This window comes from Styela clava, chromosome 7 (genome assembly GCF_964204865.1).
Source record: "Styela clava chromosome 7, kaStyClav1.hap1.2, whole genome shotgun sequence".
Taxonomy (NCBI): domain Eukaryota; kingdom Metazoa; phylum Chordata; class Ascidiacea; order Stolidobranchia; family Styelidae; genus Styela; species Styela clava.
This window is the reverse complement of record NC_135256.1, coordinates 13,951,071-13,971,937: the sequence shown is the minus strand read 5'-3', so window position 1 is coordinate 13,971,937 and position 20,867 is coordinate 13,951,071. Positions and strand designations below refer to the sequence as shown.

The 20,867-nt window shown below is 34.1% G+C and overlaps 2 protein-coding genes across 5 annotated transcripts; both read right to left on the bottom strand.

Moving 5' to 3' along the window:
- Positions 1 to 484: 484 nt before the first annotated feature.
- On the bottom strand, positions 485 to 14,400 carry LOC120328601 (histone acetyltransferase KAT2A-like). Its single transcript, XM_039395131.2, has 16 exons — positions 14,206 to 14,400; positions 13,509 to 13,592; positions 13,097 to 13,181; positions 12,605 to 12,720; positions 11,337 to 11,474; positions 10,621 to 10,754; positions 10,003 to 10,194; positions 9,346 to 9,461; positions 8,705 to 8,797; positions 7,981 to 8,183; positions 6,937 to 7,329; positions 6,177 to 6,380; positions 5,583 to 5,697; positions 5,090 to 5,193; positions 4,206 to 4,290; positions 485 to 1,012 (listed from the first exon to the last, which is right to left on the bottom strand). Exons 1-16 carry the CDS (start codon positions 14,386 to 14,388, stop codon positions 819 to 821), a joined length of 2,439 nt encoding a protein of 812 aa, XP_039251065.2. The 5' UTR covers positions 14,389 to 14,400; the 3' UTR covers positions 485 to 818.
- Positions 14,401 to 14,409: 9 nt separating this feature from the next.
- Positions 14,410 to 19,781, bottom strand: LOC120328599 (transport and Golgi organization protein 6 homolog). Of its 4 annotated transcripts, none has more exons than XM_078114307.1 (2): positions 19,644 to 19,781; positions 14,410 to 19,147 (listed from the first exon to the last, which is right to left on the bottom strand). In XM_078114307.1, exon 2 carries the CDS (start codon positions 18,120 to 18,122, stop codon positions 15,024 to 15,026), a length of 3,099 nt encoding a protein of 1,032 aa, XP_077970433.1. In that variant the 5' UTR covers positions 18,123 to 19,147; positions 19,644 to 19,781; the 3' UTR covers positions 14,410 to 15,023. The 4 variants fall into 4 exon arrangements, with proteins under 4 accessions (XP_077970433.1, XP_077970436.1, XP_077970435.1 ...); XM_078114310.1 differs by lacking the exon at positions 19,644 to 19,781 and having other exon boundaries at positions 14,410 to 18,157; positions 19,025 to 19,604; XM_078114309.1 differs by lacking the exon at positions 19,644 to 19,781 and having other exon boundaries at positions 14,410 to 18,154; positions 19,025 to 19,604.
- Positions 19,782 to 20,867: the final 1,086 nt, after the last annotated feature.

Genomic DNA, 20,867 nt, shown 5'->3' with positions numbered 1-20,867 from the left:
GCAGTAATTTGCTCGAAGCAAGGTCATGTTGACTCAATATGAAGTGGAGGAGTCTAATAGCAAAGCTACCTTCGTCGGTGTTCCCCAAACTTTTTCGATAATTTCGTCCTTTTGCCTATTTTGGACATCTTTAGTTTTTCCCCACTATGCCTAAATTCTCAGTTTCCTAGTTTGTTTAATCTTATTGCTACGGGCAACTCGCACTCTGGTACAGGTAACATATTCATAAATACGTATTAAAAAAATAATAAATAACCAAACAATATTAGTGAAACCATGCTTACAACAAAGTAGTATTTCCTTCATGGGGAGGAATGTCTCCCCGGTGGGTACACGTTGTCCTACGTAATTGTATACCTCCAACGGAATATATTGCGACTTCGGTACATTGCGTCTGCACTTCATTTATAATTGTAATTTAAATGAGTTGTTTATTCCCCCCCTGATAGTTCAGTATTGGCAAACAGCAAAAATACACAAAACATTCTATTTGTGCATTTAATGCTTTTAATTTCCATCTTATTACATTAAGAAATTATACAAAAAAAATCAAGGAACGTACTTCCGATCATATGATCATTCACACATTTCACAAGCGCAAGGTTTTTCTTTCTTCTTTTTTTGCGTCACACGGCCAGATTTCAAGCAAAATTTGACACAATTCCAAGTTTTTGTTGAAATTAATTCAAATTTTCTAGAAAAATGTATTTCTGATGATTAAGTCAACGCCCATATTAGATTTTGTGTGATGCAGCCGAGGATCTATTGGAAACGAAACTTTGCACAGTATTTGGGAGTCAATCACAATAATATTGCAGTCATCTCTCCACTAATTGATGCTCTTTGCACTTATTAAAAAAATATTTTTCCATCGTGTTGGCACATCTGTAATACTCAGTATCCGGATTATTGTATTCTCTGCAATTATTGAAAATTTTCTGCATATCGGCGATAAATAGTTTTCTGTTTGTGTAGTATTTTGACTTCAAACGCTCGTTTACAGTTCGCAAATCTGAAAATGAAATATGTTGAGTTGGTCGTGTTTTTGATTAGGTGTAGAATACAATATAAATTAGTGTGGTCCAATTTTATCGGCCACAAAATTATTTTTGAATTGTCTGCGGGCCACAATAGTGCCAAGAGTACGTAGACAGTGCAATACAAAACAAACACTTTGATTGTACAAACACATTGATCAATATTTGTCATTTATCAAGCTAAAACTTGCAAGAGTCTTTCTATATCCACATTTAGTGTAAGATTTTAATCTCTTCATAACGGAAAAGCGCTTCCGCAAATGTAAGTGCTTTCGGACATCGATGAGATTTTCGCAAGCAAAATCTTAACTTTGGAAAATGTTCATTGCTCACAAGATTCTAAAATGCTGTTCTTAATTATATTCTTTTGTCACCGACACAACTTGGCCACATATCAAGCAAGCATTGTGGGATTTTCTCACCCATATTTAGTTAAAAATCTGTTTGAATTCGTCAGGTTTTTTTTCAAGCTCATGTTTACAAAATAATCTACAAATAACTGCAGATTGATTGATTACCAAATGTGAGGTACAGGAGAGTAATTAATAATTTTTTTGCCATATAGTCAACATTTTTTGTAATACTGTTTAGGCTGGTTGCAAAAAACACCCGGCATGGATTATATTGTTCGGCCATAACATTAATATTTAGTTATCAGGCATAGCCAACCTAGGCTAATAGAATCTGCATTCGATGCCAAAAGTGTTAGCATGTATTCCCGACCAAAAAGATAGAGAGCCAGATAACAATTTAGACTGCCAAGCACATAATTCAACTTCGCTAGTTGACGCAGCTAGCGTCAATTCAGTGACATTAGTGATGTAACAATATGTCAAAAGATTTTTCTGGTTACTTTTATGGCGAAACAACACCAAATGCGATTTTTTTGATTACTCTCCGAATGCGACGCGGGTCACAGACAATCAAGCAGCGGGCCACATGTGTTTCGTATATACTTGGCCACTCGGACATCCACACTGCCTAAGTAACCTCGCAAATTTCGGATCATACGGCTCTAATGAACACATAGCGTGCATACGACCGCAGGGAATGAACTTTCGGAGACGTTAAGCGCTTATCACGAACGTTGAAGTTACAGCCTACCTAATTCTAAAAATCGATTAAAATCGTAAAATTTAATAATCGAAGTGACAACACCAATAAAATAACACGATGATGACATTGCAAAACAAGGCAGACCACAATTTTTAATTGGAATTCATAATACGACTTTTGCGAATTCCTTTCTTGGTCATATATACAGATCATGTACCAGTACTTGCCTTGATGCGCTGTTTAAGGCTGATCCAGACACGATTTTGTTGAAGAGTCGAAAATTAAAATTACCCAAGAGCCGGAAATTTTGTATGGTATTTTAATATCAACGCCGGCAAACAGTCGTTAGGAATCATTACCAAGGATAGGTTGAAGATTTAAACATTTTTGACGCAATGAGAATTCGATCACACACGCATGAACGCTTATCAAATTATGTGCAATATTACAACTAGGTTGTGGACAACTCGCAATGATTATTATTAAGGGTGTTCAAATTTATAATACATTTAACACTGTTCGCCGGGTTACAAGCTTTCATACAGTTTCAATACAGAATATTCTTGAATGTATAGCCAATACCAATTTCCTTTGGTGTAATGTTCATTGATGTGTATCATCTTGGTTGAGCATATTAAGTGAGATTCATGGTAAATCTGATGGATGAAGCAAAATCAATCTATCATATATGTTTCGGGATTTTGACTTCTTATTACGTTTAAAAATATTATCGATCGAGACGCAGAATAAATAAACCATATCAGTATATATATACATAAACAGATAGCATCACGCAGATACTATATAACTAAGTTACCAACAACTATAATAAACGCGCATTTGACTCAGAGAAGAGCTGACGATTAAGTTGTGAAGCAAAACAGTATATGACCTATGTAGTAATTTTTGAAGGGGGCGCACGAGTCCATAGTTCATGATATACAGTTGAAATAACGCCTATGAAATAAAAATTATCAAAATTAATAGAGAACAACTAAAACCCTCATTTTTATTTCAGATAAACAAACAGACAACGGGATGATCGAACAGACGTTCCGTCTAGCCGAGACCGCTAGGTGATTCACAGAACTTTATTGTCAAATATATTTGTATATCGTAAAAAATATTACTGAAATAACGAGGTAGGTACCAGCGGTACTTCAAACATTTTAAACCAAATATGACATTTTCCCAGTTTGATAAGCCACACGCGATTAGAGCATAAAATTTTTAAATTTTCATGCTATGATGCGTTTAGGACTAGTAAATTCACAGGCACCGTTCCGACGAAATAGGTTTACCTAACAATTAAATAACAGTATACTTAACGGAAACAATAGCGAGAATTTTATTGCAATAAAAATGGGATAATTGACTATTAAAAATTGGTCAACGCTAAATCATCGGTGTAGAGAAACAGGTGGCGGTGAAATCAATAGTGTTTCAAAGTATCTTATTTTTATTACAGTGACAACAACGCACATGCCAACCCCGTAATCGAGTTAGTATAAGGTAAAACAATGAAAAATAAATAAAATTGTCTGGTTTTAAGTTAAATCAGATGAACAATCACTAACTAACCAGGGCTGTAGAGGTGTGACGTTTTATTGGAGCTTGAACCAAAGCTAGAAAACTTCAGTCATCTTATTAATTTTATTAAATACTGATTTCAAATGATTAAATCATATTAATGATCGAATATAAATTAAATTAAAACATTGAGTTAATTGAGTTTCGAGGTAAATTTGTAAAATTAAAGTTCGATGTTCAATTTTAAAATTTGATGATGATACTACAAAAACACCAATGACTCTGAGGACGATGATGAAGAATGGTGAATGTGATTTTAAACCAGTTCCCTAGACCTAACAATAATACATGGCTTTGTATTCATTGTAGATAGATCAGAGGCGACTCTAGCGTTTCGACTTGCAAGCTTATTACAAAAATGATATTCCCCACATGTGTTTAAATATTGCATGCAACTAGGCCGGCGAACCTCAGAGATAATAAATAACTGTGCCCACACATAATCTCTTTCTTGACCATTTTAGAAGTATAAATAAATATACCTGTACCTAAAATTTAAAAACCAATAAATGTATAACATACCCATAGGTGACTTGATGACATCATAATACGTTGGTACATCAGATTTCTTCACTGGTTCAAGAAAAGGCCATGAACTGCTGTGACTCTATGATAAAAAAATTAAAAAAAATATATAATAAAAAAAAAATTATAACAATATCTGGAATTTTGAGGATTAAAACTATAAAAAAGTTCCAAATCTAACATACTTCCAACAATGTCATTTACAAATGATTTCATTCGTCAATATTTTGAAGTAAAATCATGAGATATGCGAAGTCAAAATATGCACTAACTTAACAAGAAGTTGCTATGTTGCTCAACTACTAGGCCTAGTGTTAATAATGTCTTGGTTATATGTTAAGTTCTACACCCAAGCTATTATAGAATAAGGGTTCAACTGAATACGCTTACACTTCTTTATTACACCAGCATAACACACAACATAAGATGCTTACAGCAACAGAACATACTAGCGAGTGACGCAACTGCGACACGTTAGCACTAGACAGATAGCACAATCAATTATTAGGGACGTTACTCGACAAGGAATTATTAGCCATCACCAACACCTAGGGTATAAAAAACTTGCCCTAAACCCACAAATTACCTATTCCTAAGCTAAAAGAGGTGAATATAGGGATACATCTAAGTCTCAACCAGCTCAGTGACCTGTACAATAATTTCTTTTTTTAATAAATAACAATGAATTTAACCACTTGAGGTAAATACCAATAACCATACCTCAAAATAAGAATAATAATCATATTCAATAACGTCTTGCAACATTCTTGAACTTCAATATCATGAAAAAACTTGATCTTACGCTACTAGTAATTAGTAGAATAACCTCAAAAATGTTTCAGCATCCATAGTTTATATCAGAAACATAATATTGAGCTCACCCTCATGCTTTGTATAATTGCTTTCAAAACACTGTACAAACTTTCCGCCGATTCCTTCATTTCTTTCTTTCCATTTTCTTTAGCTGGTTTCCATCCAGTTTCACCTGAAACATGATACAAAATGGTTTTCATAATTATATAGTCTCAAAGAAGGGACATATATCACAAGTAAGCCAGTTGCAGGTACATGGTCTTGAAGAAGGGTACACAAATGATCAAATATATAGCTAATCTCCACAGTATCTGAACAAGCAAACACCACGAAAAGCAATGGGAGGGATGCCATTATCGTTAACCTTAAGTGCCAACCATGGGGATAAACAAGAAACTATGAAAGCTCTCAAGCGAAAGCAACTAAAATTTACATGTTAGTTTGGGGATAACTGAAGTTAGTTGTTTATGTAGTTTTCTCTACTCGTGCAAGAAGTACCAGTCAACAACATCTTAAAAAATGAGTTCACAACCGACATTGTATATAAATATCGAAACTTACGAATTCCTGGTATATTTTCAATTGGAATCTGTCGAACACCATCTTTGAAACAAGTCAACCCAGGATAAACTTTAGAAAACTGTTGTTGCTTCCTTTCAATAAGTTTTCGAACAATCTGTAGAACAAAACTCAAGTTTTATACATTTTATTGTTTGAAACTTTAAGCCAAAGTCACCAAAATAACATAAAGTCCATTGGACCGTTAATTCTCAAAGTGGGCAATATCGCCCCCTGAAATAGAGGTCATAGGTGTGATGGTGCATTCTTGAAAAGTCAAAATTATTGTAAAACTCGTTTTGCTTATGAATTGTACCCGACTTAAAATGTCTCAAAATATTAAGAATACTCGTTGAAGATCACCAAGATCCCCCACCTCATTGAAAAAACACTCAAGTACTTGCTTGTTTGATAGTAAATATGATAACTTCATGTTTTTCGTATCGCTGGAATGGCGACTATGATTATGATAAAGTGCTTAGAGGGGGCAATCACTGCACTACATGAATTTAGGCCAAATGGTAAGTCAGTAAATAAAAATAATCAGTTAAAAATGAAATATGAAAACCAAAATGAGAAGTAAAATATAATAGCAACCTCTTTCTGTTTTCTAATGATGTTGCTAAACTCAGTGTATGGAATTCTTGGATTCAATTTACAACCCATGAGCGTTGCTCCTTCATATTCCTTTATATAACCAACATAAGCAGCCCGTTCAATTTCAATTTCTTTAGAAAAACCTTGCTTCTTGAAATATCCGATTGCGTACTCATCAGCATATGTTAGAAAGTGATAAACACCCTGAAGAGTTGAAAAATATAAATATAAAAAGGGTTTAAATCTCTGGAATTCTTATGTTTGGATAAATTATAAAATCGCATGATAATATTTAATTGTCAATTTTATGGATGATTGTCGTATTCTCGGAAACTTTCCAATTTAACTTATTGTGTTGGTGTGATGGCCTGTCAGTTAATAAAGCATTTGCTTAACTGTGTTGACATCACTTCACAGGGTACATATCTTGGATTCAAATTCCTTGTGCACCACTACACCCAGAGTGTAGGCGAACTCAGAACCAGGAATATTCTAGTCCTTCCAAATAATATAGTAGATCCTTACATATCATTAGTGGGCTTTGCACAGGGCCTTGTTGAAAGTAAAAACTATGACTAAGTGATATTTCGAATGAAAAGTGAATTTTCGTCAAAAGTCAAGACTGATCATAAGGTAAATCTTCAATGGCCCCATTGATTAACATTCAAATGAATTACCTTTTTCATAAATCAACTTATTCTAGACACTAATACCTGATTAACCAAATATTAGAAAAGCAGTAACACAATTTTACACTCACCTGTTTTATATGATATTCTTTCAAATGATTCATAAGGTGAGTTCCATAGCCTTTTACTTGTTCATTAGATGTGACAGCACAAAACACGATTTCTGTAAACTTTTGTGTCGGAAACATCCTAAAACAAACCCCACCAATCACTCTGCCTTCTTTCACCAAAGCGAGTGTTCTATGTTTTGGATCGAAGACGAGTCTTGTGATATATTCTCTCGGCATTCTAGGAAGTTGGTGTGAAAATACATTTTGTAGTTCGACCAACCAAATTAAAGTTTGTCTTGAAGATGGATTACTGGTGTCCAAGTTATTAGCAATGACATGAAATTCAATGATTCCTCTTCGTTCTTCTTGTCGTGCTGCCTCATCTCTGGCTGCTTGAGGTGACAGTAGGTTTGGCTAAAAAAATAGAGTAGTTTAAAAGAAAATTCCTTCTACTGTTACATGATACGATAGGATAGTATTTACATATTTATCACGAAGGAGAAGAAAGTAGATAAGACAGCATAATCATATAGTGAACCACAGCCTCTCGACCGGTTACCTGTCGATATCGGGTATGTGATTAGTTAGGCGGTTATTTGTTTTCAGAAGCATGGAATTGATGGTGGGGAAAGCCGTAATCAACCAGTGGTTATGTGAACCACCCCACGGCGCCGAGGAGTCCAGCAATCCTCTTGCACATAACTATAAACACATGAGATTCGAACCTGCAAACCCACGCACGGTAATCAGAAGTGCAGTGGCGAGCGTATTCTTAAAGCTTAGCACAATGCTCCTCACCGCCGAGCCCATGTTACTCAGGGACTATACAAAACTTAGGAGCAGGCATTTTTCAGGCATGCAGCCTAATATAATAGTTGATGACGTGTAGACTGAACTGTCCATTCAAGCCAAAGTATCTTATTCATTCCCATCAAATGCCTGAATATATTTTTTTACTTCTGTTGTTTTCATTTTGTGGTCATTTACCTGAATGGCTAGTAACAAATGACTTGAACTTGATTTTAAAATCTTAAGGATGAATAATCACAACAAAATAAAACAAACCTCTGGTCCAAGCATTTGTTCTGGATCTGTAACAGTTGATACCACTTCATTGATAACTTCTAATGGAAATTCTGTCAAAGCTGATCGTTGTCGTTTGGCTCCGTCTTCATCTGCTGTTGGAGGTGTGAACTGTTGAACCAAGTCTGATGATTTTCTTTTTTCTCCTCTTGACATTTCTTCAGACAAGAAAGATGAACGCTGAGCTGAATGTAAAGGATGCCTTTAATTTTGCAAGATTTGAAAAAATTATTTCATGATGACAACATTATACTAAAAATTGTAATCCCCAAGTCAGTGGTTCCCAACCTATTCAGTGAAACAGACCCTTGCTTGGGTGGTTCGCCTGAAATTTAATAATGCATTGTTATACAAAAGTGTTAAATGTTGTTTTGAAGTTGATCAACACGACTTTGCACATGAATTGCATCTTGTGTTTCATTCTAGCCTAGCTACCTAGTTTTTATAAATTCTTGCGAAGCTCATGGACCTCCTAAAATTTACATGTGGATTGCCAATTGCGAACCACTGATCTAAACCTTGAGGGAAATCGTTATGTTGCTGAAAGCTGTAAAATTGGCAAACAGGAAATTATTACCGTAATTTCAACCAGTTTACCAAGACAACTCAATCCGAAGCTAACAAATGCAACATAAACTACTACAGTTTGATTACTGCTTATTGAGACTGATTATATCAATGTATCTGTATATTAATAATAACTGACCTGTTAAGAACCTGGGATCCAATACACCACCTGCAGGTGATGTCAATGCAAACAAACTACCTGGTGTTCCTGGACTTGTAATGAATGGATCACCTGCCAATGTAATGAGAAAGTTGAAAATAGATGAACTGTTCGAGAAGTAATAAAAACTTTATTTCAGAACTGGGATGTGGAGTAATGGCATGTTTTTACTGATATTTAAAGCACATTTTCCAAAATCTCCCCAAGTTGGGAGTTGAAAAATTCAAGTCTTGAAATATGAGCCTGAAGTTGGAATTACTTTTAATGGTGATAATAAAAGTCAAAACTACAGACAGAAATTGAAGAGCATTAAGCTGTTTTCGCATTTTTAATAAAAGATAATCAATCGCTTATGTCAGAGTTGAACTTGACAAAAATTGACAAAAACAAAATTACTTTCACCTTCGCTCAAAATTTTTATCAACCCAAAGTCCGATGTTGATATTTAAAAGTCTGGGTGTCGGAAATAAATGTAGCCAGACTCCAGAGCCCTTGTTTAGAAATTAGCAAATACCATATATTTGAATCATGTAACCTACTAATAAATTATCAGGTATTGGGACAATTTCAAAACATTTTCAAATGCATAGATAGATGTAGATTGTTATTAACAGACATACTTGAATCATTAGATCTAGGTGAGGGTAGTGGCATGTGTGCAGGCATCTGTGAAAAATCAACATCCCATATAGGAGAATCAGTTGCATAAAGTTCTTCTTCTAACATGGAAAGAAATCTGAAAAACAAAACATTAGAACATACCAGGAATGCTTTTGAATTTTCTACGTATTTGAGTTACGATATCTGAATTCTGAATTTTTAACTTTTCAACGGACGCGGTTAGCGAGGAAAATGCAAAATGTTTACGAAGTATCCTGCTGAACAAGTCTGACATAAATATTGAATCGAAACAATGACAACTGAATGATTTATGTAGGTTTACGAAGAATGAGACATTCCTTTATAAACTACTTCTAAGAGCAATTTATCAATTAAACTAACAGTAGTTCATTGAGAATATTAATAAAAAATAAGGTGCTAACTTGGTATCAAATGGAATAAATGGAAGCCCAAATTATTATCCCTTTTGATTAATATTGAAGAACAGAAAAACTCCACAGTTTATTAAAGACTTAAAATTATGAAAAGAAGACGAGATTAGGGTTTTGTTTAACTTGATTATGCAACCTACAGTATATACCTTTCTCTATTACTATTATCCTGATAAAGCCGCACAATATTAAGTTTAAACAATATCAAACAACACCACAGCATACTTTGGAAAATATGACAATACAAGCGTCCTCTTGTCAGCAAGCATGTGATGTTTATCAGATCGAAAACTTTCCAAAACATTTCTTCGAATTGTGGGGAACACTGAACGTAGCAGAATTCTGCCGAACACTTCTGTTGTTTCATGACAAGCAAAACTGTCACAAAATCGAGGCACACGACAATAACAAAGCCATCTAAATGAATTTAAAATGAAACAAAATTAACAGTGTTTTCACAATTGAATTCATAAAAAATCAATCGTACAACAGTAAGAACGTAAGCCAGTGTTTGCAACTGTATTTGGTGTAGTTGACTAATAGGATATTGTTTAGATATTTGATATCATTGTAATAATACAAGCATTTTTTATGAACAGATAAAAACAATGGCTTATATAATTAAGCCGTCTTATCCACTTTCCTTCTCCCCTTGTAAATATGTAAATCCTATCCTATGCAAAAGTCGGGAGTGTGACTTCCGTTCCATGTAAACACTAACTAGTAATTCGAAAGAGATTTTATATGAAGAAAATGGTTCAAATCATGGCCGAATCAGAAATATTTTAATATTTTCAATAATATAGCAACAGGCTTGGAAAGCATCCATAAAAGTGATCCAACCTGGTGTAATTCATTTTATAATCTTTCTCGTCATCATCTGGTGTCCGAGACTTTCTTGCAGATGGAGTTTCCAATGTTTCTTGATTGAGACATGCCAAGAATGTTCTAGCCAAGTCGTGCATTATTTGAAATTCCTTTACAAGAAATAATATTTTAATCAAAACTGACTAAATAGTAAACGAGGATATCGGTCAGAGACCGAAGACTTATCGATCGAAAGTTAGGAGATCCCCCAAAACAGCGCTCTTACTCTATAGTGACACCTTGTGTCCCATTACTAATTAATTAATAACTCGCTAATTATACGACATAATTCATCTGGTACGACATATGATGAAAGCACATGCAAAATCTGGAGCAGATTCAATCTCGCTTTCATGAGATATCGCGTGCATCTAACAGACAGACAAACAAACAGGCAGACAAATACCTATCAACATACTTACCAATTGAAATCGATAAGTAATGAATTCATTGTTTCTAGCATGGATATGAAGTTGTGGAAAATTTGACCAGACTACAAGCTTTGAGTCAAATATCCATATTCATAAATATTATTTACGAATGAATTATTCAATTCAGGCCAACCTATGTCAGATGCTTAAATGCTTTTTTCATCAAATTTCATTTAACATAAAGCTTAAATTTTTGAGAATTCTAATTCTAAGGCGGTAATATAAAAAGAATAATTAAAAGCAGATATATTTGCAACTTACTTTTTGAGGTAAATGTCCAAATTTATAAATTATAAAATTTGTGATTCCTTTGAATATACTGGGTTGGTTGAATGGTGGTGAACCAAGAGGTCCCTCTATCACTGGTTTACTTGACTGAATGATGCATTTTCTTAACAACTGAAACAAAATAATCAAAAATAATAAGCTGAGTATCCAACAGTTAAATAATTACTTAATTAGCATGTGATGACCGATGACTAGCAGTTAAAGCGGTAAACTTAAAATCGGTATGGCCGTCGCCAACTTGTGTTCAAATCTCACACCCATTAGAGCAGCGATTCCCAAACTATGGGTTGCGACCCACTGGTGGGTCACAAACGGAATCTTAGTGGGTCGTGAAAAGATGTAGAAAGCATTGGTTAATTATGCTGGTTATTAGGATCGGTGGCGACTCGAATACGCAAATCTTTAAAAAAGCAAAAGAAATTAAATTGAATTTAAATTCTAATCTGTGAAAGTTTCTTTTTTACGATCTTCTCAAAAGAACAAAAATTTGCTACACAAAGAATGACCATGTGGCTTTTTTTTTGCATAGCAGTTTTGTACACTGCACAGCACTTCTTACCGTGTTTCCCCGAAATTTAGACAGAATTTAGATTTATTTTCTTTTGAAGGATAACACTACGGTTTTTTTGGGGAAAGGGTCTTTTGTGTTCATTTATTGAAAAAAAAATTATATTGTAGAAAATCACAAGATGTTTTACTAAACATTATATAAAAACCGACATCCATTGTTTTTATTTGTATTTGCTATACAAAAATCAAGTGACAAATATCATAATTGTGATATTACACAATCTTGAATAGTGGTGTGATTTTCACCTTACCTCAGGCCAATGAACCTTTCTTCTCCCCACAAATTAAAAATTATTTTAAGGGTAGGGTTTAAATAAAATCATTTTGAAAATTTAAATTATTATCTTATTTTCAGGCCAGGTCTTATTTTTGAGGAAACACAGTAGTTTTGCGGTGATTAGCCATTGCTGTGTTTGTGTTACATCATAAAAAAACAAAAAAAAACTGAATTAGAGTTAAGTGGGTCGCCATAAGCTGTGGTAATAAATAGTGGGTCCCATCCCAACTCCAAAAAGTTTGGGAACCACTGCATTAGAGTGTATTAGGGCTTAGGCGACATTCAACCACATAGATCCTTCCAAAAATATCTCTCCTTAAATATTGATATATATAATATGCCGCCACTTGGTGGTTGTACAGAATAATCAGTAGAAAAACATTGCGATTCTCACTCTGAATAAATAGAAATAAACTTGTTTGGAATCACCATCTTCTTCCTTCTGAACACATTGAAAAAGATTTTCAACATCAACAACCATTCCTAATAATCTGTTGATTTCATCTTCTCCTGAAAAAGTATTAAAACAAAAATTTCATTGAATATTGTATTGCCTAGTTGCAATCTTCTTCAATGAATCAATGTGGACATAAATATGAGTAGGACTATACTAAATTCTATCATATTGTAATCATTTAATGAGCAAAATCTATCATTTAATTAAATCAAAAATGAAAATTTGAAGATAGCAGAGATATTTAAAAGCTTATAATTTATTTCTACACCTAACCAACGAGATAATGTTTAAAATCAATTCAAAGTTCACAAAACTAAAATTTTCGACGGAAGAGAAGTAAATTATCCGTAGGCCTACATATCATGATTTTGATCCCTAAATGCATAACAAAATAAACACATGACATAAACTGTTAAGAATGATGCATACCACTCATTTCCAAATGGGAAACATGATTCTGCAGAGCATGTGTACAACTCCTGCATTTGCTTTCTAACGTCACTGTGCTTTGAACCTGAAAAACGAATAAACAAATCAGTAATGGCATCAAAAACAAGTATTTTTCACAAACACTGCAAAAACTTGGAGGTTGCAAATTGCAGATTGAGTAGTAATCACCCGCCATTCCGATCTTCATCCAGAATAAGTATCCTTTTCATCAATCTTATTTCTTTAATTATCACACCATAGAATCAATATGAAAATCCATTCCAATGTAATATATTATCAATAGTCCACCAATATTTTGTGAAAAGTTGGAAGATTTGGTCTAGTTGAAAATAATTGCCCAACAGAAATAAGGGATTATGCTAATAATTTTGAAACCAACCTACCACCTTACCTGTTGTGATGAAGATGCATCAGGTTGAGCTGTTGCTAATTGATTGTAAGGATTTTTCCAACCGTTGCATTTACATCCTTCATCCTGAAAAGTCAGAACAAAATAAATGAAGCAATTAAAATAATTTGACATATGATGAGGATCGCTAGGCAATGGCACAATATAACCCGAGAATCGGATTTTCAAAGCTGTAGTTTATCACAATGAACCTTAGTCATTTTTGAACCTATCCCATGTGAAAAAACACAAAGAGGCATGAACCAATTTTTTTATCGTTGGGTCTTGAGAGAATGTGGTCACAAAGATGGGAAGACTTTTTGTATTATGCCACAGCATAGGCGTTGGTACAATTGTCTGATGGAATCCGAACTAACTGTGTCTGTATAAAAAGTATACATGTAGCCTATTATATTCTCCATAATGAGAGTTTCAGTATAGAAATTTCATATTTATACTGAGGGTAGGAAAGCCAACAACTGAATCAAATTGCAAGCCACGGCCTCTTGTCTGGTTACCAGTCCATGCCGGGGGCTACCTATGACAATGAGTAGTCAAGTGATCCTCTCAGTCTCTCACACATAATTCTTATAATTTTTACCAACCTATAGTAAGATGGATGGGATGTACCAGACTTTAAAAGGAAAGGTTGAATGAACATCATTTAAAAAAAAATTGATCAGCACTGATGTATACTAACCTTACATGATGAGTAAACACCAATTTTCTCAAGTTTCTTAACCCGTGGATAACCTCGAACTTGTGCCTTACGTTGTTGGATTTTTGCAAGGTTGGCAGATCGAGCTAGTTCACTTGGGACGAACGACTGCCGAGAAGATTTCTTTTGTGACGTCTCAGCTTTCACATTAGTTGAATTATCCATGTATGTTGGCTATATCAGTATTCTACAAATAGGTGGAAACATAAAATGTAAGAAATGGAAAGTTAAGGAAACGTGTCATCTATCATCAAAGGCATCAGGATCAGGACATTTACAAAAATTGTAAAAAATAAACAAATAATTGCACATTAAAAATCATTTTCATGTAAGAACATGGCTGATCAGTAAAAAATACTTATGCAGACTAAGATATTTGTCTTATTTGCAGAACAATGCAGCAATGTAGATTTGGAGTTGGATGTTTTTGGCATTGGAATTGGATCAGTGTTAAAACTTCTCGGAACCGCAGACAAGGTCGAAATATCAAATTTTTTGGTTTTGAAGTTGACCTTCCAGAATCAAAATAGTGATAAACAAAATCGAAATTTTAGACAGAAATTCATAAAGCATAAATCCGCATTGTAAACACGTAATTCATAAGTCTTGCCAAAACCCAAATTTTCGTACCAAAATTTAGTTTCATCAGAGTTCGAAACTGGAGTCTTCAGGTAACATTTTTGTTAAGTAGGTGTCAAGAGCCAATATTTAAATGAATAAGAGTTTGGAATCAGGTGTACGGTTTCCCAGAATCCGAGTCCTGATAGGCTAAGTATAACGATACAAACAAAAATTTTATGTTATATTGGCAACACTGTAATTTTCTTTGATAAAGTTTGCTTCTTAAAAATGGTTTCACGCATTATGTTATCTAGTTCTTCCAAAGCAAGCTGAGCATGTAGTTGTACCGCAGTATCCTCATCTCTTTCATATAAAAACTTCAATGTTCGATACATTTGTTTTGTAACATTAGAAAATATCTGTATAAAATTGCTACCAAGTTTAGTTATAAGATTACGAATAGCATGCACAGCTGCTCTACGAACCATAGGATCAGGATCCGATTTTGCAGTACTGCTGAGACACTCATTTATTTCTTGTTGTATTTGAGATAAATAATATGGTGCCATAGGTGCAAGTTCAGAAAAATTTGATAAACAACTTGCTCTCATGTCAGGATTAACATGTCTAGAACCTTTCAGAAACTCTGGTAATAGTATAGAAGCGTGATACGGTCCCATATCACCCATATGCCGAATTATTCTCATTATAATTTCACCCACTTTCATTTTTGCATCAATGGTATTATTTGAATTATTTTTTTGGGTTTTGGTTTCAGAATCTCTCATAAATATATTGATTAACTTTTTTAGGAGAGACTCTGAAGCAATATTGCTTACAGACAAAGACCCGATTACTGCTAAAGCTTGTACAGCAGATAAATAAACAAATGAATCCTGGTTGTCCAAGCATTCTACAAAAATTTCAACCAGTTTGTCCAATTTTTTAAAAGCAATTGGCAGTTTTCTTTCAATGCATTTAGTCAAATAACGAATTGAACCTCCTTTTATGGCAGGACTGGGGTCAAATACTTCATCTAATGATTGAGAAAATGATAGATTGAAATCTTCTTCATTAGCGATAGAATCAGTCACTGAAGTGGAATGAGTCTCTTTACTACTATTCTTAATGGTATCTTCACTACTTGAAGACTGATCCCTGCCAGAAGAATTCAAAACAGTATCCCGATCTGTATCAACAAGCAATGGTGCTGCTTGCGATGGCAATGTAGTTTCTTCATTACATTTTGGTTGGGTTTCTTTACTCAAATCCATATTTTCAAACTTTTTCATTTGTTCTTTCATTAATACTGAGAATGCATCCATTGAAGTTTCATTTACAGCGCCATACGTTGATATTGCAATTGTAAGATCCGACAACAAATCTCTTGTATGTTTATCCAAATTATTATTACCGCATATTTTTTGCAACAATGGAACCACAGACAACAGTTCACTCTTTTCTTCAGAGGTCATATCGCTCATTAGACATATTCCCAATACACTGGCACAAGTTCCTAACATTTCGAGTGAATTATTATCCAGACTTTGCAACATTGTTTTGATAAAGCTAATTATTTGAGAAACATCAGAAAGTAAAGTGTTCGGATTGTATGTCTCACACATTGTCGTTAATAAACCGAAAGTAATAAATCGAGTCTCGTTATTTTTCAAAGCTTGAACAGCTCGATCTTCAGGTGTCATTATAATTTTGTCCTCATTAATTTCATTTGGAAAATTTTTCGATGGATCGCAAATAATTTTTAAAAGTGAAATAAACACAACACCAATAAATCCGCTATTATCCATATTCGATAAAATGTCTAGCAATACATTTACTTTAATATCTTGATGTTGTAAGACTTCTGAAGGTTCAAAAAATTTGTTGTTAGCTATTGGACAAACGTTTCCATTTGCATCCACTTCAAACTTCAGATTAATCAATGGAGTTTTAATCCCAAGTTCTGTGCTTTTAATTTGCCCGTACATTGAAAAAAACATTTCCTCTGCTTTCAAGTCATCTGAACATTTTAAGGATTTACATAAAAGTTCTTTAGTCAATAAGTTTAGATGAGAAGAAGTTTCATTTGTATCACAAATCAACTGAAAGAATATTTTCAAATAGGGTTTGATGAGTGCAGAAAGTGCTACATCAGGAACAATTCCGATGGAAATACAAATATCATGTAAGTTTTCAATGCAGTCATTTATTTCTTCAGAAGAAACATTTTCATGGAACATTTTTTCTTTTCCGATTGTAAAACAGCATTCCGACAAAGGTTTACATATGATACTTTCCAATATATCCGATTCTGAATGATATTTTTCGTAAAGAGCATGCAGAGTAGTAACAGCTACTTTTCTGACAACATGCATAGCTTCAGAATTGTCTTTTCGCGAATCAGAAATCAACTCAATCGCTTGATGGCCAATCGAAATACAATATTTTTTAGCAGGAATACCCTTCGAAGGAAGGGTAGAAATAATTGAAGAAAGTGCAACTATATGCTCCCATCCAGCAGTTTTGAAATCAGAATCGCGCGAGTTTTCGACAACTGCAGAAATAATAGCTTTCATGCCCTCTTTTTCCAGCAATGTTCTTGATAATATTGATCCACATTTCTCTCGCAACCATTTTGGCGAAAGTCTTGTTTCTGGGTTTCCTTGTAGTACAAAAATCTCTTGTATAAGACGGCTTTTTGAAATCCATGATTCTATTATTTCATTAAGAACTTGTAAACATCTTTTTCGATCTTTCATGTCTATTAATCTGGCGGAATTTGGAGAAAAACATAATTGCATATAAGATGCAATAATCTCAGGTAATAAATTCTTGGTGACTATGTTTCTGATTTCAATGGCTTTGCAAATAACATGGATAAATAAGGAATTCTCAAGAAGCATTCCATATTTTTGTCTTGGGGTAAATTCAGTATAGAAATGTGAAATTTTTGAAATCATAATTCCTTGTATACTTGGTTCAAGATGAGATACAATGCCAAATTTGAACACAAATTGCAATAGGCAAGACACATGATCCACATCTGCGACTGATAAATATGGTCCTTCAGAAAGATTACCAATATTCTCAAGTTCCTTACCAAGTTTTAAAAGCAGAATTTGTATACACTGTATAAACTTTTGTAGCACAAAATATACTGATATTTTTGCCTGAGATTCAGAAAGTTCTACACTGTCAAACTGTATTTCGCTCTCTTTCAACAAATTGATAACAGTTTGATACATTCCTTCCAGGGTATGTACATCACCACTTGAAACTTCATGTTTCAATCTGATAACATCAGTGACATTTGCAATCACAGCCTTGATATCATCCATTTCTCAAATTAGGCAAAATAGATAGAGTTGAACTGCTGGACAAAAGAGGAATTGAATTAAGTCAGATAATTTCATATTTTATATGCAGGTGAAGACAGTTCAGAGACAGAGCATTAGTAACCACTCTACTAACTTTATGAGATTTTCACAGCTATATTAACCAACGGCTGAAATTCTCTGTTGAAAATAATATTCGATCTATAATTGTCATGCAGCCGACTTTGAGTTAGGTTGGATGTGCTAAAACTAAACTTTCGGGTCATGAGGTGGCATAAGACAGTTCGAGTTAGGAGTTTGATTCCCATTGCAGCCTTGGGAGTTGTTTAAACAAAATAATAAATAGATATACAAATACATCTGTAGGCTACATGTAAATTTCAGAATTTATGGGACATTTGGGCATAAGTTATTCATCACAATTCTGCAATTAGACAGTAGATATATATATACTGGCCATACTATGCCCAAAAATTCCACATGTCAGCATTTATTTGTGTATTATTCGGTTAATATTTCTGAATAGACTAATCTTCAAGGGACTGAAAATCCAACTCATAATAACGTCTCTTCACCTTGGGTACGGAAATTCTGTGGGCCCTTAGTGGGTGGGCACAAAGGTCAGTAGATTATATCACTAAAACTGGCCATGCATTTTCAGACCATTCAAAAACTAATGCCCCACTATCCATCAGAGTAACCCCAGCTAGCCCACACTCACGCTGCAATCAAGGGGTTAAAGTACTTGCGATCACGGGGTTAAAGAACTTTTATCCTTATCTTATCCTTATACTCACTGTAAAATCGCTATTCAATGAAACCTTAGTTGGCTGGACGAGCAGACTAGTTGGGGTACCGGTATCATTGTTTGTATCAACAAGTTACGATACATAAAAGTTACATACTTTTAGTATTGACGTTTGCAGTTTTGATATTTTTCCACATTCACCAAACTCTTGGCAACTCCTGCACCCTAGCACTTCACAATCATTTTTTGCAGTCGATGGTCAATTCCAATGTTTTGTAGTCTATACCCCGTGATAAATGTATGTATGTATGTTTATTTGTCTCGTAAAAAAGCAACAAAAGCGTAGATAGATTATCATTACTGAAGACGGGATTTAGCACAAGACCATACTGGCCTAAAACACAAGCGTGCGGCATGCACCCCCTTTGAAAAGTTTTAAATAGAAATAAATCGAATACATATAATATGGTCCCATATACAGACAAATATGTAAATCTTATCTTATCTAATATGTATGAGTATGACGTATGCATGAATCGAAACAACAATAAAAAGTCCAATACCTTTTTTTTTTGTGCCAAATAAATTTCAATGCCAAACGGAATTTTCGTATTGATATTTTGGTATCAAATCATTTTATTATAAATATATAACTAGGCTAGATAGTTTTTTGTTTCCATGTTTTTGTTCATCGTTTTTTAATTTAATTCCATTCCCCCCAATACATATGAATAGTAAAAATCAAAATAAAGACAAAATTCATTCCATTACATTACCATGATGTCATTAATTCAATATATTCCAATATATGTCCAAAAAAGTTGAGTTAATCCACATGTAATCCACTCAGCAGTTAGTTGAATATAATTTTAATTTACAGGTAATCAGTTTTTTTTTTTTTGTTAGCATGAAAAATACAATACAAAAATTAGACAGAGAATATGGAAAAATCCAATCAGCTTGCGGCTTTGCACTTCTTATGCCAATTTAGCCATTTGACCCCGGTGCCAAATCCCGGGAGATCGGTTAAATAAACTGATAAACTTTTTCATCAAATAACTTTAAATTTCGAGTACTCAAAGATGGAAGAAATCACAAAGGATACGGCATTACTTTCATTTTTCATCTTAAACCTAGGTCCTAGACGCATGAAACTTTTTCCCCTGGCAGTTACAGACATGTGTCACAATTTGGTTGTAGTCAAAAAGGGATCATATTCGCTTTTTTGTAGTACAGCCAACGACTAACATACCGAGTACATCGTAAATAAGGACATTAAACAAGGTCCGTGACTTATGTAGCCAGTCATTCTGCCAGCATCTTCTATAGATTTTGAGAAGACCGATACAATAAAATGCATGCATATGGCAACTAGAAAGAAAGACAGGAACTTCGCTTCGTAACTTCCCTATCCGGATGGAAATTTTATATCGACATTTCTTAAATAAAAGTGCCATATGTTTTTTTATTTCAATTTATACACTGGGTGTAGTATTCACTTAACTTATGGACCTTTCCCCGACCTTTAACCCCCAGAAAAATCTTCCGAGACTTTACCATTGCAAAATTTCCGAGGCTAGTTTAAGAAGGCTTTTGCAAGTTGGCGTCTGTAAAACGGGGTATATGTTTCAAACCATCATTATGATTTATTCCATACAACGATCTGTTTTTAAAGGTACCGGTAAAGAATTTCAGGCTAGTCTATCACAGCTATTTCTACACTAATTTTGAGTACTGCAATTAAATCGATTAAATTAATACTCCTAGGAAGACAGAGTGATCATTTAAATATCTGATTTATATTTTAAGTTTCCAAAACACAACTGAAAACTAACGAATAGAGTTCAGAAAAGCGAAAACGAGGTAATGTTTACAACCACGCTTGAAAATCTGTCTGAGTGAAAAAAGTGTCTCAGCGGATGCGAAAAGGGGGCATTGTTACGTCACTTTTTGCTGATTGGCCAATGTCACGGGATGCTCGGGGAAAGGTCCATAGGCGC